The 16,538-nt window shown below is 42.7% G+C and overlaps 1 protein-coding gene across 1 annotated transcript in view; it reads right to left on the reverse strand.

The window, feature by feature from the left end:
- PEX26 (peroxisomal biogenesis factor 26) overlaps window positions 1–16,538 on the reverse strand; it is a 120,997-nt gene that overhangs the window by 18,205 nt on the left and 86,254 nt on the right. The window contains exon 4 of the mRNA XM_044088467.1: window positions 14,734–14,874. Coding sequence (XP_043944402.1) covers window positions 14,734–14,874 — 141 coding nt within the window. The remainder of the gene's footprint in view (window positions 1–14,733; window positions 14,875–16,538) is intronic.

The raw sequence follows: 16,538 nt of genomic DNA on the forward strand, positions 1-16,538 counted from the left end.
CCATAGTGCCTTTTTTAAGCAAGGCTCAAATGACAAACCTACCTCCCTAGAAAACACAAGTGGAAAAAAACTAAGGGTAATGCTGCTCAATGCCAGAAGTCTAAACCTCAAGATGCACGCCCTCAAAGCCCTCCTCAGTATGGAGAACATTGATGTCTGTGCAGTGACTGAAACCTGGTTCAAGGCTCCTGAGAGCACCCCAGCACTATCAGGTTTTACCTCATATCATGCTTTCCGGCCCCAAAACTTGGACTGAACCACAAAAGGAGGGGGAGTATCCATATTCATCAAAGATACCCACACCTCCAGGTTAGTAGCAACGCACGAAGCATCGGAGACCATCCAGGTGCAACTAACCATAGGCAAAACTGCCTTACAGTTTGTAGCATGCTACAGACCACCCTCTCAAACTCAGGAACCCCACAAAGCCTTCCTGAAGACACTGGAGAGTATGAATGTCTCTCCAAATACCATCATTTTGGGAGACTTCAACTACCCAAACATAGACTGGGAACATTACTCAAGCCCCAACACCCTAGCCCAAAGGTTCCTAGAATTCATAAACTCAAATGCAATGGAACAACTAGTCACCATTCCCACAAGAGGAGACAATATACTAGACCTGATCATCACAAACATGGGGACAAAATGCTCCACACCGGAAGTATATCCCTCTTTGGTAAGATCAGACCATAAATTAATCTCACTGGAAATCCACATCCCGCCCCCACCCCCTGCACAAAAGACCACAGTGAAGAACTTCTCAAAAGCAAACTTCACACTTCTTAAAACTGAAGTGGTATCCTTCAAGGCCCCTGGGCCAGTGGAAACCACAACCCACACTGCTAAATCCTTTGCAAATGCCTTCTACGGGCACCTTCAAGAATGCATGGATCATGCAATCCCAAATAAAACCAAGACCCATTCCCCCAAAGGCAGGTGCCCGGTCTGGTGGACCCCAGCCATAAACAAACTTTACAACAGGAGGAGGAAGCTACTACATGACAGAGCAAAATCCCTAAAAGGGAAGGCATCTCTGATCAGTACTAGCAAAAAACTACGATCACTCATAAAATCATCCAAGGCCAACTTTGAGAGAAAAATCGCAAAAGACACAAAAGACAATCACAAGGCCTTCTTTAGCTATGTTAGAAACCTGGGTGGAAACTCCCAGATATGCTCAGAATTAGTCCAAAATGACACAAAATACACTGAACCCACTGACATTGCCAACATTCTGGCAGACAGGTTCAGTGCAAATTTCTCCTCCCCCTCCCCGCCAAAAGGAGAAATAACTATCCCAGCAGAGTGTAGCCTCCCAAACATCTCAGATGCCAAGGTGAGAGCCGCCCTCTCGAAAGCTAAAAACACAGCATCAATGGGACCGGACGGTGTCCCGGGCTGTGTGCTACATGAACTCCAAGAGGAACTAAACCCACACATAAGGCTGCTGTTTAATCTTAGCCTTACTACAGGATACATACCCAAAGAGTGGCGTACGGCAACAGTGATCCCACTTCACAAAGGCGGTGCTTCTACGGACCCTGGAAATTACCGCCCCATAAGCTTGACGAGCCTGGTCTGCAAAGCTATGGAGAGGATCATTATGGAACTCATAAACAAAGACATTGAGGACCTACAGACATTGGATCCTACCCAATTTGGCTTTGTCAAGGGCGGATCCTGCCTTTTGAACTTGGTCAACTTTTTTGAAACAGTCACTAAGGCCATTGATGAGGGTAAGGCAGTTCACACAGCCTACCTTGACCTTGCAAAAGCCTTTGACACAATACCCCACTCGGGCATCATAGACAAACTCACCAGCTTAAATGTAAACCCATATGTCACAAGATGGGTTGCAAACTGGCTCAAGGACAGAACCCACAGGGTCAGAGTTGCTGGAGCTATGTCAGACTCTAAGCCAGTCACAAGCGGTGTCCCACAGGGCTCAGTCCTGGGACACCTCTTGTTCTGCATTTACTTTTCCGAGGTACAGGTAAACATAGGAGGATTGTGGCTGACAAAGTTCACAGATGACTGCAAACTGGGCGCCATAACTGATACTCCAGCGGACACAAACATCCTTCAGAGAGGCCTCATAGAAATGGATAATTGGTGCCAGAGCCATGGCCTTAAGTTGAACGCCAAAAAATGTATAGTCATACCCTTTGGGAAAAACAAGGTACCCACAAATTACCACATAGGTGGTAATCCATTAAGTACGGAAGAGGTAATCAGGGACCTAGGGACCCAGGTTGACAGTAACCTCTCATTTGACACTCACATTGCCAAAGTGGTTAGGAAGACCTTCTATATTGCCCACCTTATCATGAAGGGTTTCACATCTAGATCAAGAGAGGTCATTGTGCCCCTGTACTCTTCTCTTTATCAGGCCAATGATCGAGTACAATGCCCCATTTGGGATGTATCTCACCCGACACCTGCAGCAGCTGGAAAGACCCCAAAAGTTCCTCACCAAGAGGATAAAGGGTCTTAAACATATGTCATATGCTGCCCGACTGAAAAACTCCAGCTCTATTCAGTTGCATACCGCCTACTCAGAGGTGATCTGTGCCTGACGTACAAGGCCATGTCCAATCCGGAATTAATGGACATGCTCCACCTCAGAAAATCCAAATCCATCAGAGCCATGAGAGCAAGAGACTTAAACCTCAACACAGAAATAAATAGGACGTGCTGGAGGGACAGATTCATAACCCAGAGGCTCCCTACACTCTGGAACAGAATCCCAGTCCATGTTAGGCAGAGCCCCTCACTGACTCTATTCAAGAGAAATCTTGACGAGTGGATGGGAGATCGTAGGTTTACCCCGGGGGTCATCTCTGTGTCACTACTAGACAGAGGCACAGTAAACTAAACCCTAAAAGGGCATAGTATTCTTATCCTAAGGGGTGGTGAAAGCCACACACACTCTGGCTAGGCTTATAAATGCCCTAGGGCAGATAGCCTAGTACGAACCTATGAACCTGTACCAAGGCCTCGAATGTCAAACAGAAGGAATGTGTTAGAAGTGGGAGGTGGATGGTGCCGGGGAGTGGGAGTGAGCAGCTTCTGGGGCTTCATGAAACCAGCCCCCAGTGAAGGTCAGGGGTTCTAGAAATGGAACAAAAGGGGCATCATTTTTAAGCAATGGGAGGGTAAGTGCCCAGATATCAATGCACATCATGTGTAAGCATATGTGTTTAAGTTTAGGCCAAAGAGGAACCCCTTCTCCTTCCATCAGAATGGCACCACACTGGGATGCTCCTATCTCCTCTCTTAGTTGCTTTGGAGATGAAGAAGGTTGTTGAGACCCTGCAAATGGCTGACACTAAGGAGCACAAGAAACAGAAATAGAAAAACTAGGAGAAAATAGCATTCCGTAAAAGTTAAGTGCAATGTAGCCAACATGACTGAAAAAAGTAGTTCCAAAAATTAAAAATGTGCATCAACATAAGGTGTTGCCTTATGCTAAGATGATGTTCAACCATATTAAAAAAAATCAGGCCAGAGAACAAATGATGCTACTTAGCAGAAGTCCATTTGTTTACTGCAGCAAAACCCCTCCTTGAAGAAAGATACTGGAAATTAAAAGGGCAACATATTCAAGTCTAAACAATAAATGTAAGAGGGTGACAATTATTTACAAAGCAGCACATAATTTCAATATACCAATAAGAAGCAAAGAAGATAAGGAAGTATAAGAAATAAAAATTAAAATAACCATCTAACAGCTATGCGGACTCACTGCTCCAGGGTCCACGATTTAGTGCTGACTTATAGCTGAATGCTTGATTACAGTTTGCATCTTCTTCCCATTTCTTCCAAACCCCCAAAAGTATATGTTTGTAAACTTATTTCTAAGGATTCCTGATACTACAGGAGTTCTGCCTTTTGTTGTAAAGCATTTGTTACTGCACTTGAGCTCAAAACAAGTGCATTTTACATTAAGAGGGTTTTATTCTGCACTCTGGTGGGAGCAGAGGGCTGATTCAACCCTTCCAATTTGGGAGCTGCTCCTGGCAGCCTTATTGTGCATCTATTGGATTGGCCTGAGGGCTTCATTGTATAAAGGTCTTTTGTCCTGCTGGTATAAAATCAGTTGCCTGTGCCTCGTACATACACAAATCTCTCCAGTTTAAAATCCTGTATAGGAAATGCCCTTCATAGCTGCCCACTGTTCATAGTTGCTTGAAGAGCTGCCAGTTTGCACAGATGGCAGCACTATTGCAGGTCATCCTATAGTATACCACCACTTTCACTTAGACCTTTAAGTGACTCTTCTCTATTCCTTCCCATCTACTAAGGATCTGTTATAATGGATAGGCGCTTCCCTGTCATCTGCGTTAGTGGCTGGTGGATATGGGCATCCTGAGACAGTGTAGTAACTGCCTCATGTTCAATGACAACCACTTAAATTTAGAACACACAAACACAATATATGAGAGATGTAGATACACAATGTCATTTGAGGCAAAGCTCTCAAATGCATGCACAAAAAATGCAAAACAGGTTGTCAGCGTTACATCCAAAACACTCACTACCAACACTAAGGACAAACACACAGACCCACATATGTGGAGGTACTCACATGTAATCTACCCAAACCTCCAAGATCTCCTAAAAGCATCTCTCAGTGGCCCCTCACACACACACAAAAAAAGACATAGCCTCACACAACTCATAACTTTGAAAATCATAGTAGCCCTGCTGCCAAGCCCATAAGGCAACACACTTCACAACCAAACATTCTAGCTATTGGGGATTCCATTGTAAGACATACTAATGACCCCCTTACCAGTCTAAACAAGGAGAAGATCACAGTGAGCTGTCTGTCTGTAGCCAAAATCCGCCAGATCATGCATGCACTTAGGTCTTTAAACCACAAGTACCAGTATGACACAGAATGACCTAAGACGTACCTCACAAGACTATATGAAAAGAAGCATGATGAAGCTCTCTGAATGTGTGTCTAGGCAGGTAAGAATCTGGCATTGATTAGCATCCTACCCTCACCAATGATGATGCCACAATACCAGCAAAAAATGATTGACTTCAATAATTGACTTAGTTCTGGTGTCAGAACAAGAGGATCCAATATCTGTCAGCCTGGGGAGACAAGATCAACAAACCACAATGCTTTGCCATAGATATTTTGCACTTGTCATCACTTTGCTTCCAGATACTGGCAAAAATGTATTGATCCCCACAGTGTCTTTTTACGCTGTGCCAAGTTGTTAAACCCACCAACATAACAAAAATCACTCACGACTACCTAAAGGTACTGCTGCTCTGTGCTATGAGTTTAAATAAACAAACTGCACTCCCTAGAAGCACTCCTCACCCTGGAGAATGCAGACATATCTGTAATCACAGAAACATGGTTCAGAACCATGGACAGCACCCCAGCTATCAAAGGCTACAATGCTGCTCCATGTCAAACTAACCACAGGTGCAACCCCCTAGCATATCCTTGCTAGCTACAGATACCATACCATGAGTCTGGAAAATCACACCTCCTACCCAAAAACCTGCTGGAATCTCTTAACATTCAGCCTAACACCATACTTATGGGTAGACTTCAACTACTTCTCCATAAACTGGGAGACTTGTATAACCCATAATTCACTTGCTCAACAGGTTTTTAGACTTTGTCAATGAAAACACCCTGGAGCAACTAGTTAGCTTCTCAACTAGAGGTACAACCTGGCATTCATGAACATGAGGTATGCTAATACCTCCCATACAATAACTTCTCCCTGGTAAGATCTGACCTCAAAATGATCTCCTTTAGTATTAAAACTAACCTAGAATCCCCATCAAACTCCAAACCTGTTAAGAGCTTTGCTAAGGCCAATTACCTCAAACTAAGTGACAGCTTATTAAATTTCCAAGCCCCTCCGAGCCCAGATGAGACTGAGGTCTACTCTGTGCTGTGCACAAAAGCAATGTACAAACCACATTCATAGCTGCATAGTGGAGGCAGTACCTGTCCAAGACAAATCTAGGATTACTGGCAAAAATAAACCACCCTGGCGGCTATTTAACAAAAGGAAAAAAATCCTCTCCAAAGCTAAGAAGGAACAGACAAAACAATGCAAAAAGACACCCACTAGTCTAAACAAACTAGACAGCTGGTCAAATCTGCCAGGGAAAACTACGAGGTAAAGATAGCCTCCCAGATACAAGATAGACATAAGGCATTTTTTTAATTATGTTCATAACCTCAGGGGAAATGCTCAGCAATGTGCCGAGTTAATCATGAATGGCAACACTTACACCTCACCTAAAACTACAGCAAACCTGCTAGCAACAAGTTCAGTTCAAACTTCTCCCAGTCACCTCCTACCACACCCAAAGAAATATCTGCAACCATCCCCCTACTGATCATTATGAGGGAAAAGATCCTTACTGCTCTTGCTAAAGCAAAAAAAAAAAAAAAACTGGCTCCATGGGTCTTGACAACATTCCAGGATACTTTTTAAATAGCTTAAAACAAGATCTATCATGACCATTAGAAACCCTCTTTAAACACAGTCTACAGATGGGCTATGTCCCACAGGAATGGAGGACTGCACCAGTTGTCCCTCTGCAAGGGGAGCCCATGAACTAACCCAGGGAACTCCAAACCCAAAAAGCCTGACCAGTCTTATCTGCAAGGCCATGGAGAGAATTACAATATACCTGATCAATAACTACATACAAATACTCCATACGCTGGACCAGACTCAATTTGGATTTGTCTAAGGGAGGGCTTGCCTGCTCAATCTGGTGGATTTCGTCAAGAAAGTCACCTGGGCCATGGATGAGGGTAAAATGGTACACACTGCTTATGCAGACCTGGCCAAAGCTTTAGACACAATATGTCACTCGGGGATCATAGATGAACTTACTGCATTATGCTTAAACCTGTGCATCGTCAGATGGACAGCAAACTGATTCAAGACAATGACGCATATTGTCTGGATAGGTGAATCCACCTCCACTAAGAAACCTGTTACTAGTGGTGTCCCACAGGGCTCACTGTTGGGAGCTCTCCTGTTTAGTATATACTTCTCTGAAGTGAAAGCCAACATTTCTGGCTCACCAAGTTTGCAGACAACTGTAAGCTGGGAGCAAACATCAAATTGCCAAATGATGTGTACATCCTACAGACAGGCCTAAAAATGGCAAATGACTGGTGCAAAACTGTGGTCTAAGACTAAATGCTAAAAAAATGCATATTCATACCCTTTGGTAAATCAGATATCCCTGCAAATTATAATATTGAAAGCACACCCCTAAAAGTAGACCCAGTGGTGAGTAACCTAAACTTTTTACCACCAGGTAGCTACAGTAGTGAGGAAATTCTTCTGTGTGACTCAACTTATAAGTAACAACATGACATCAAGGTCAAAGGAAGTCATAGTGCCATTGTACTCGACCTTTCATCAAGCCCATAATTGAGTACAAAGCTTCCTTCTGCATATACTTAGCCAGGCACTTACACCAGCTGGAATGGCCCCAGAGGTTTCTCACTAAAAAATACAAAGCACAAAACACATGTCTTTTGTGGATCAAATAAAGGTCATACTCCTTTATTATGTCTCATATCATTTACTGAGATGTGACTTATGCCTGACCTACAAGGCATTCTCTGATTCAGCCATAATGAAAAAGTTACACATTTACAAGAAAAATTATATGAGGGTTACTTGTTCCATGGACCTGAACCTTATTTGTGAGTCTCACAGAACTTGCTGGAGAAACAGATTTGTATCCAAAAGGTAACCTCATCTATGGAATAAACTTCCCATCTTCATAAAGCAAAGCCCGTCCCTCAAGCTCTTCAAAAGAATTTGGATGAATGGATGGGGAACCATAAATTCACTCCCAGGGTACTGCCAATATTATGGACAGAGGCAGTCTGTAAAATGACTTTGGGCTCCAACACCTAAAGACCCACTACCTCAATAATACCCCATCTCATATCTGGGGAATTAAGATATAACATTGTCATATCCTGGGTATTATTGGCTAGGCTTGGAAAAGCTCTTGCGCCATTAGCCTAGTAATCACCTATGAACCTGTGAAAGACTGGTTAATCTAAACTGTTCATGTATATTGAATCTAGACTTGCCCCTGTGACCCAGGTGACAGCTAAAAACAGTCTGCGTGGCTCTGTTCACTGACCTAATTAGCAAACTGTTAAGGGAAAACACTTCACATTCAAAGGGGGCATATTAAAATAGGTTCATGGGTAGGTACTAGGCTATCTGCCCGAAGGCATTTATAAGCCTAGCCAGAATGCATTGGCTTTCACCACCCCCTTAGATTAGTTTCCTATGCCTCTGTCCAGCAAAGCCACTGAAGTGATCCTCGGGGTAAACTTTCTGTTTCCCATCTACTCGTCAAGGTTTCTCTTGAAGAGTGTTAGCGAAGAGCTCTGCCTAATGTAGATTGAAATCTTGTTCCAAAGCATGGGAAGCCTCTGGGACAGGAATCTATCCCTACTGCACGTCCTATTCATTGTTGTGGTGAAGTTTAGATCCCTAGAGCATGTGGCTTGAGGGGATAAGCTTTTCTTTAGGAGGAGCATGTCCATCAGTTCTGGGTTGGACATTGCCTTGTATGTTTGGCAGATATCACCTTTGAGTAGGCAGTATGCAACCGAGTACAGCTGGAGTTTCTTCAGTCGAGCTGCATAGGGCATCTGTTTGAGGCCAGTGATCCTCTTGGTGAGGTACTTCTGTGATCTTTCCAGCTGTTGCAGGTGTCTTGTAAGATACATCCCAAATGGGGCGTTGTACTCTATGATGGGTCTGATGAGCAATGAGTAGAGGGGCACAATGACCTCTTTTGATCTGGATGCGAACCCTTTTGTGATAAGGTGGGCCACGTAGAAGGATTTTCTAACCACTTTGGCAATGTGATTATCAAAGGAGAGATTACTATCTACTTGGGTCCCAAGATCCCTTATTACATCTTCCGTACTTAGGGGACTACCACCTATGTGGTAGTTTTCTGGGTACTTTTTTTTTCCAAAGGGAATGACTATGCACTTTTTGGCATTTAGCTTGAGACCATGATTTTGACTCCAGGTATCCGTCTCAGTGAGACCCTTTTGAAGGATATCTGTGTCAGCCGGAGAGTCAATTATTGCCCCTAGTTCGCAGTCATTTGCAAGCTTAGTCAGCCATAGTCCTCCTGTGCTTGCCTGTACCTCTGAGAAGTATATGCAGAACAGGATGGGTCCTAGGACTGAGCCCTGGGGAGTGCCACTTGTAACCGGTTTAGAGTCAGACCTAGCTCCCGCAACTCTTACCATGTGGGTTCTGTCCGTGAGCCAGTTGGGAACCCATCTTGTGACATAGGGGTTTATGTTCAGGCTGGTGAGCTTGTCTATAATACCAGAATGGGGAATGGTGTTGAAGGCCTTTGCGAGGTTTAGGTAGGCTGTGTGTACCAACTTTCCCTCATCTATAGCCTTGGCAACTGTCTCAAAGAAGTCCACCAAGTTTAGGAGACATGATCTGCCCTTAAAGCTGAACTGGATAGGGTACAGTGTTTGGAGGTTCCCAAGGTCTCTGCTAATGAGTTCCATGATGATGCGCTCCATAGCCTTGCAGACCAAGCTAGTCAGGCTTATAGGGTGATAGTTCCCAGGGTCTGTTGTGGCTCCACCTTTGTGGAGCGGAATAACCGTTGCTGTGCACCACTCTATGGGTACGTGACCTGTGGAGAGGCTGAGTTTGAACAGTGTGTTTAGGTGAGGGGTTAGTTCATCTTTGAGCTCATGTAGGATGCAGCCTGGGACACCATCTGGTCCCATTGATGCTGTGTTTTTTGGCTTTGGAGAGGGCTGTTTTAACCTGAGTGTCTGTGATTTCAGGGGCTCTACATTCTTCTGGAATGGTTATGGGCCCTTTTGGGAGTGAGAGGGGGGTGAAGTCTGCACTGAACCTGTCTGCCAGGATGTTGGCAAAATCGGTCGGTTCAGTGTATTTTGTACAATTCTGCGCTAACTCCGAGCAGATCTGAGCATTGCCACTTGGATTCTTGACATAGCTAAAGAATGCCTTGTGGTTATCTTTGGAGTCCTTGGCAATTTTTCTTTCGAAACTCGCCTTGGATGATTTTATGAGGGATCATAGTTTCTTGCTGATACTGATCAGGAATGTCTTCCCTTCTTGGGATTTTACTCTTTTCTGTACTAGTGTCCTCCTTCTGTTATATATCTTTTTTATGGCAGGAGTCCACCAGACTGGTTTTCTTTTCTTGGAGGAGTGAGTCTTGGTTTTGTTTGGGATAGCACCAACCATGCATTCTTGTAGGTGCCCATAGAATGCATTAGTAAAGGATTTTCCAGCTTGTTCAACATTATCCTTTCTTAAGTAACGTGAAATTTGCTTCTGAAAAGTTTTTCACAGTGGTTTCCTTGTCCGGGGGTGGGAACAAAATGTGGATATCCAAAGTGATTTGTTTATGGTCAGATCTAACCAGTGAGGGGTTGACCTCTGGTGTGGAGCACCGGTCACCCATGTTGGTGATGACCAGGTCCAATATGTTGTCACCTCTGGTGGGAGTGTTGACCAGTTGATCCAGGGCATTTGAGTTTATAAATTCTAGGAAATGTTGGGCAAGGGAGTTAATACTCGAGTAGTTCTCCCAGTTAATGTTTGGGTAATTGAAATCATCCAATATTAGGGTGTTTGGTAGGACCTTTATATTTCCCAGTGTTTCCAGAAATGCGGAATGGGGGTCCTGGGACATGGTGGGTGATTTGTAGCAAGCTACAATTTGAATTGCAGTTTTGCCCATTGTTAGTTGCACGTGGATGATCTCTGAAGCATCGTGCTGTGCCACTAACCTGGAGGTGTGGGTATTCTTGATGAATATGGATACGCCCCCACCTTTTGTATTTCGGTCCGGGTTCTGTGGCCAAAATGTATGGTACGAGTTGTAGCCTGGTAGTGCTGGTGTGCTCTCTGAAGCCTTAAACCAGGTTTCTGTTACTGCACATATATCGATTTTCTCCATACTGAGGAGTGCCTCGAGTGCGTGCATTTTGAGGTTTAGACTTCTAGCATTGAGTAGCATTACTCTCAGTTTTTTGTTACTTGTGCTATTTATGGCGGTGGGTTTGTCTTTTGAGCCTTGCCTAAAAAAAAAATGCACTATGGGGGTGGCAAGAGCCTTGGCCAGTATTCAAAAGCCTAAGGGTGACAGGTGCAAGCCCTCTCTAGCGAAGCAGCGTGGCTTATCGAGCATGTCATCCCAGGTGGACAGACACTGGATCCCCTTTGAATGACACCAGAAACTTAGCCAATTGTTGAAATTGATAATTTTTTCTTTATACCGTGGTATCATTCTTGGTGAGGGCAGGATGCTACTCAGGGTCAGGGTCATACCAGCCTGTGCTACAAGATTAGAGAGCTCTTCCAGGTTTCTTTTCATGTAGTCCAGGGAGGTACGGCTCAGGTCATTCACACCAACATGGACAATGACAGAGTCGTAATTGTACTTGTTCTGGAGTGACCCGAGTGCTTGTGTTATGTGGCAGATCCTGGCACCCAACAGGCAGCTAAAAGTAACCTCCTCCTTATTCACCCTAGTGAGTGGGACGTCACTGTGCCTGACTATAGAGTCACCTATTACTAGTATGTTGGGTATGTTATTTTGCCTTAAGGGCTGTGATTGCATGGCACACTGGTTTTGTGAAGTATGTGTTTCATGGTTTGTGTTGGGGGGTGGAGGTTGCTTGGATGTCTGTTTTGGAGGTCTCTGTTGCTTTTGCAGATTTTTATTTAGAGCCTCTGAGTATGTTTTCATGTATTTATGTGTGTTTTTTGCCGGTGCTGGTTTAATGGGTCTATGTGAGACTGGTGGTGTGATGCAAGTATTTCCCTTCTCCTCTTGACTGTCTGATCCAGCCTTGGGTTGAGAGAGCTTAGCCTCCAGTTTGGCTGTATAATTGCATCTCTCACATGTATTAGTGTTTGGTGTTAGGAGGAGAGGGTTGTCTGTGTACATGAGGCAGTTGTAACGTTGCCTCAAAATGCCCAGATTCACCAGTTGGACTGGAGAGCATGCCTGAAACTGCCTTTTGGACATGCCTGGGTAGGTACAGTGAACTGTTTTACTGAATGGCTGGTAAGGTTGAATAGAGAGCCTTGTCCTTCTGTACAGTATAGGACAGTCTAGTGCTAGGGTTTATAAGTGCTTACTATGAGTTTTGAGCAAGTGCTGGGCTGAAAAATGAATGGCTTGAGTGCTTAAGTTGAAAGTTTGTCTAGTTCCAAGGGAAAACTTGAAGAGGAGACTTTGTGGAGCTGGGAATAGTTATACCCTAGCTAACCGGCACTGCCTGGCGTGCAAAACTGGGCAAATGCGGTATTTATAGCAGGGAAATGAAAGAGAGAGAAATTAGCCCAAAATGGCCAATAAACTACTAATTTCTGGGTTGAAACCACTCCTCCAGGGACAGATAGGCTGCTCAAAGCTCCCCTCTCTCACAGGTGAACAGAGAAACTTCCTTTATCCAAGTAAGGTATGGGCAAACACAGAGATTTGTAACACAGCCCTGAATTCAGCACTTAACCTGAAAACTGGACTATACTAGCTTAGAAAGGTGGGAAACAAGTATATATTTTTTTTTTTTTTTCAGAAAATAAAGCAGATACAATAAAAAAAAAACACTTTAAATGAACACAAAAGGATACTTATTGTTATATCTCTCAGATCAGAGTTGTAGTCAATGCCCCTAATAATAAAGTAGGAAGAAACACAAATACAGTGAAAGCAGATGAATAAAGTGCAATTTTTTATATATATATATAAAACAATAGAAAACGAACAAACTGATTTAAACAAGTTAGCCAATTAACCAGAAAAAAGCTCAAAACTGAGCCCTGCTCCAGCAGTCTTCAATCAGACAAGTTCTAACTGCACACTCCTGCTGCTACGGTGCAGGGGAACCTTCTCCAAAAAAAGATGGCTTGGATCAGTGCTCAAGTTATACAAACAAAGCTACATTCAGTAGGCCTAACTCTGGTCTAAGCCACAGCAACAAGGCGCACCAATTTCAGAAAGAAACAGTTCAAATAAGCAGGCACAATAAGTCTGTGACCAGAAATTCCCAGCTCAGATGGGCAGAATCCAGCCTCCCACAAGAGTGCAGACCATACCTTCTTAATGTAAAAAAACTGGCCCAAAGCCCAAGTGCTTAAACCAGAACTAATACACTTAATACACTTTAGAATAACAGACACTAAACTAAATGGAACACAAACATCAGTTGCTTGCTTTCCCTAAAAAACTCTATGCCCTGAAAAATAGCATAAGCTTCTAACCAGGATCACAAGTACATTTTATGACCAGGTAGGATTATAGGATGTATCATTCCCTTCTGTTTCAGACTGAGCTACAGATTCTCACATAAAATGTATTCAACAACTTAACAGTATTTTAATTACAGGTTACTGCATGCAACAAACATGGATATTTCTATCATTGGCAGGATACTTGTCTGACCACTCCTCATTTATGATCACCATAGTCTCACAGTACCCAAAATAGGCTTCAATTCTGCAGGTTAAACACTTTAATTCTTAAAAAGAAAGGTCACCTAGAATAGTCTGAAAGGAATGGGAATCAGACCGAGTAAAAGGCTAAAAAAGGTGTCACCATAGACAAACTTTTCAATATCACTTAAGGTAACTATGAGAAGTTACTCCTACAGATGTGTTCAAGGATCTCCTATAACTACAGTAATACATGATGTCTTAACCATGGATCTCTTCAGGAGCACATAGTGAACATAAACTGTTCCACTAGCCATCAATTTTCTACACAATCCTAAGTCCACGGCATGTGCATTCAGTTCCTGCAACTCCCACATACACACTGCAACCCCTCACCCCAAAATCCTCTATTGTCACAACTGCTCCCCTAGTTTATCTTCTCAGATGAAAGTTGCCCTTTAGAAAGCCAACTGTCTGCGTAAAACAACATATCAGAAAAAGCTTTCTGCTGGAGTAGACTCTTAACTGTAGCCCTGGCTTGCTCACATGGAGCAGTAAAAAAAACTTGTAAAGATTCTTTGCCAGGTTGACAAATAAATGTATTCTGGAACTTTCACTCCTACCTCAGGTTAGCAGAGTGCAGATTCGTGTTCATCTTACCTCCCTGAAACAGTACTTTACCCTGACTTTTAACTGCATACAGATGTACAAGTCAAGCACTTAAATCCTTCACTCCTGCAATGTACATCTTCAGTACAGAATACATTTGTTCCAGAACAACAGACTCAAGGCAATGTAAAATGAATCATATGCATCACCTAATGATGCCCCTTGAACTCTGACCCTGACATGGTATTATTTTGATTCTGAGAAGCGGTTCAGCCAGGTTTCAAGGGTCTTCTTGTTCAGCTCATTTCCAACTGATGGGCCAGCAGAGAAAATAAATTACTCAGGTCAGTGATGGCGCCTTATTTATTATGAATCACTGGATTTGTTAAACTCTGTGAAATTATTATGTTACCCCAAGTCTGCTAAACATAAGCACAAAAAAGGATGCCCTTTATCAGTCATTCTCTCTATAGCAAGATGAATTGCACCCTGTGCTTGACCACAACAATGGTATAGGTGGGTCATTGAGTTGTCACAGACCTTTAAAGAGGCCTGCAAGGGACAAGGTCAGAGTTAATATGCATATGAAGCAGCTGATGCCTTAATTTCAACTAATACTTACCAGAATCCAGTCTTGCCACTAGCAGGTAGACCAAAAATGTGGCTAGAACCAGTTTACTAATCCAAAACGAACATAATGTGCTCTGAACTGTTTTCATGGTTCTTTGTACTGCTTTCAAGATGGTTGTAAGCTTCGAAAGCACTAAAGTAGGAAAGAAGAAATAAGCACTATAAACAGCCTGTATCACAACTGCACCTGCAGTATGAAAAAGAAACAAAAACGATGCATTGTCTACGACATGCTGCCATAAAAAACATTAATGACATATCCAGTAATAATAACATAGCATAAAAGTTTCTGTAAAATGCATCAGACCAAGACATAACATTTATGTTCCTAAGTTGACATTGAAGTTGTACTGGGTTGGGGAATAATTTAGTAAAGTAATAAAATATAAATGCATAAACTGGGAACTGAACCCATTTCTACCAGATGAAACTTACTGAATCACTGCTGCTTTATGCCAACTAGTCATATGAGGCATTCCAGAGAAATACCCAATTCTGTGTCTTCAATTATCATCAGATGATCCAAGAACAAATAAATTAACAGAAATGGGATTAGTGACTGAGTAGTTATGTTTCCTTACAGGTCCAGGGTTCAATCCTCAACTCTACCCTGCATGTTTACTAAGTGTTTGAAGTAGGGTTTCTTTGTGTTTCAGTTCAGTGGCAGACTGTACAGTCTTGTCTTGTATATAATATTCTTAGGACAGCCCCTGGCTAACTCAGACCATAAATGTCTGAACAGGGTTAAGTGGTGGTTAGTGATGGATGGATTTGCCTTTTTTTTTCTCTGCAAACTGTATTATTTTTTATTCTGTGCAAAATGTATACCAAGGGACTGTGTGACTTTTAAACTAGCATATGTAACAACCACTCTTTATAATCATTTTGCTCTAATGTAATAAAGGAGTTCATGCAGCATATAGCACTGGTGATATTGACTACACTTATTAAAACAGTATCACGATCAAAATAAATGTAAGGACTTTTGCTCTAATAATGCAGAATTTCTTCAGATTCTCAAATGTTTCTAATGCATAGAACGATTAATTTACTAATTAAATCAATTCAGGTATAATTTCAGAAATATTACCTCAATCAGCCATCTGTGTTCAAGTACAGAGATAAAAACCCTTACTATGACCCATGTAATGCTGGGGCCAGCACAGAAGGATGGCAGCACCTATCCTGGGGAGGATGGGGTAGCATGCCACAAACTGATATGTTCCTTAAAAGGAGGGACAGCAGTTGCAAATGAGGTCCAGGAGATGAATCTCACCTGTATGGACTCAGTTTTAGTCCAAGTGAATGCAAATAATTTGAGATATACCTTCTCAGACCACAGTTAACCTTGGAATCTTTAAGAATTATTCTAAGGCTACCTTCCTATTCAGCAACACATTAGCAAACTCTCAAATCCCCCTAAACTCTGAGAACAATGCTGCATATACAGAATTGTTCCAAGAAACCATGTACAAGAATGTAATTAGCTGCACAGAGACAACTATGCCTTCTACTCCAAACAAACATAGGATAATCTCAAAAAAAAAGTCGTCACTGGGTGAAATCCCAACATCAATAGATTGCATAACAAACAAAAAAAGAAAATTATGACCAAAAGTAGGAAGGACCGTGCCCAGTAAAGTAATAATTCCCTCATCAATTTAAACAAGCAACTCAAGGAACTAATCAAGTCTACTAAAGACAAATTTGAAGTAAAAATACCCTCCCTGGCAAAGGACAACCACAAAGCTTTCAGCCATGTCTGCAACCTTAAAGGCAAAACACAACAATCTGCAG

This window comes from Protopterus annectens, chromosome 11.part0, assembly GCF_019279795.1.
Source record: "Protopterus annectens isolate FY-2018-M chromosome 11.part0, PAN1.0, whole genome shotgun sequence".
In the NCBI taxonomy this organism is placed as follows: Eukaryota; Metazoa; Chordata; order Ceratodontiformes; family Protopteridae; genus Protopterus; species Protopterus annectens.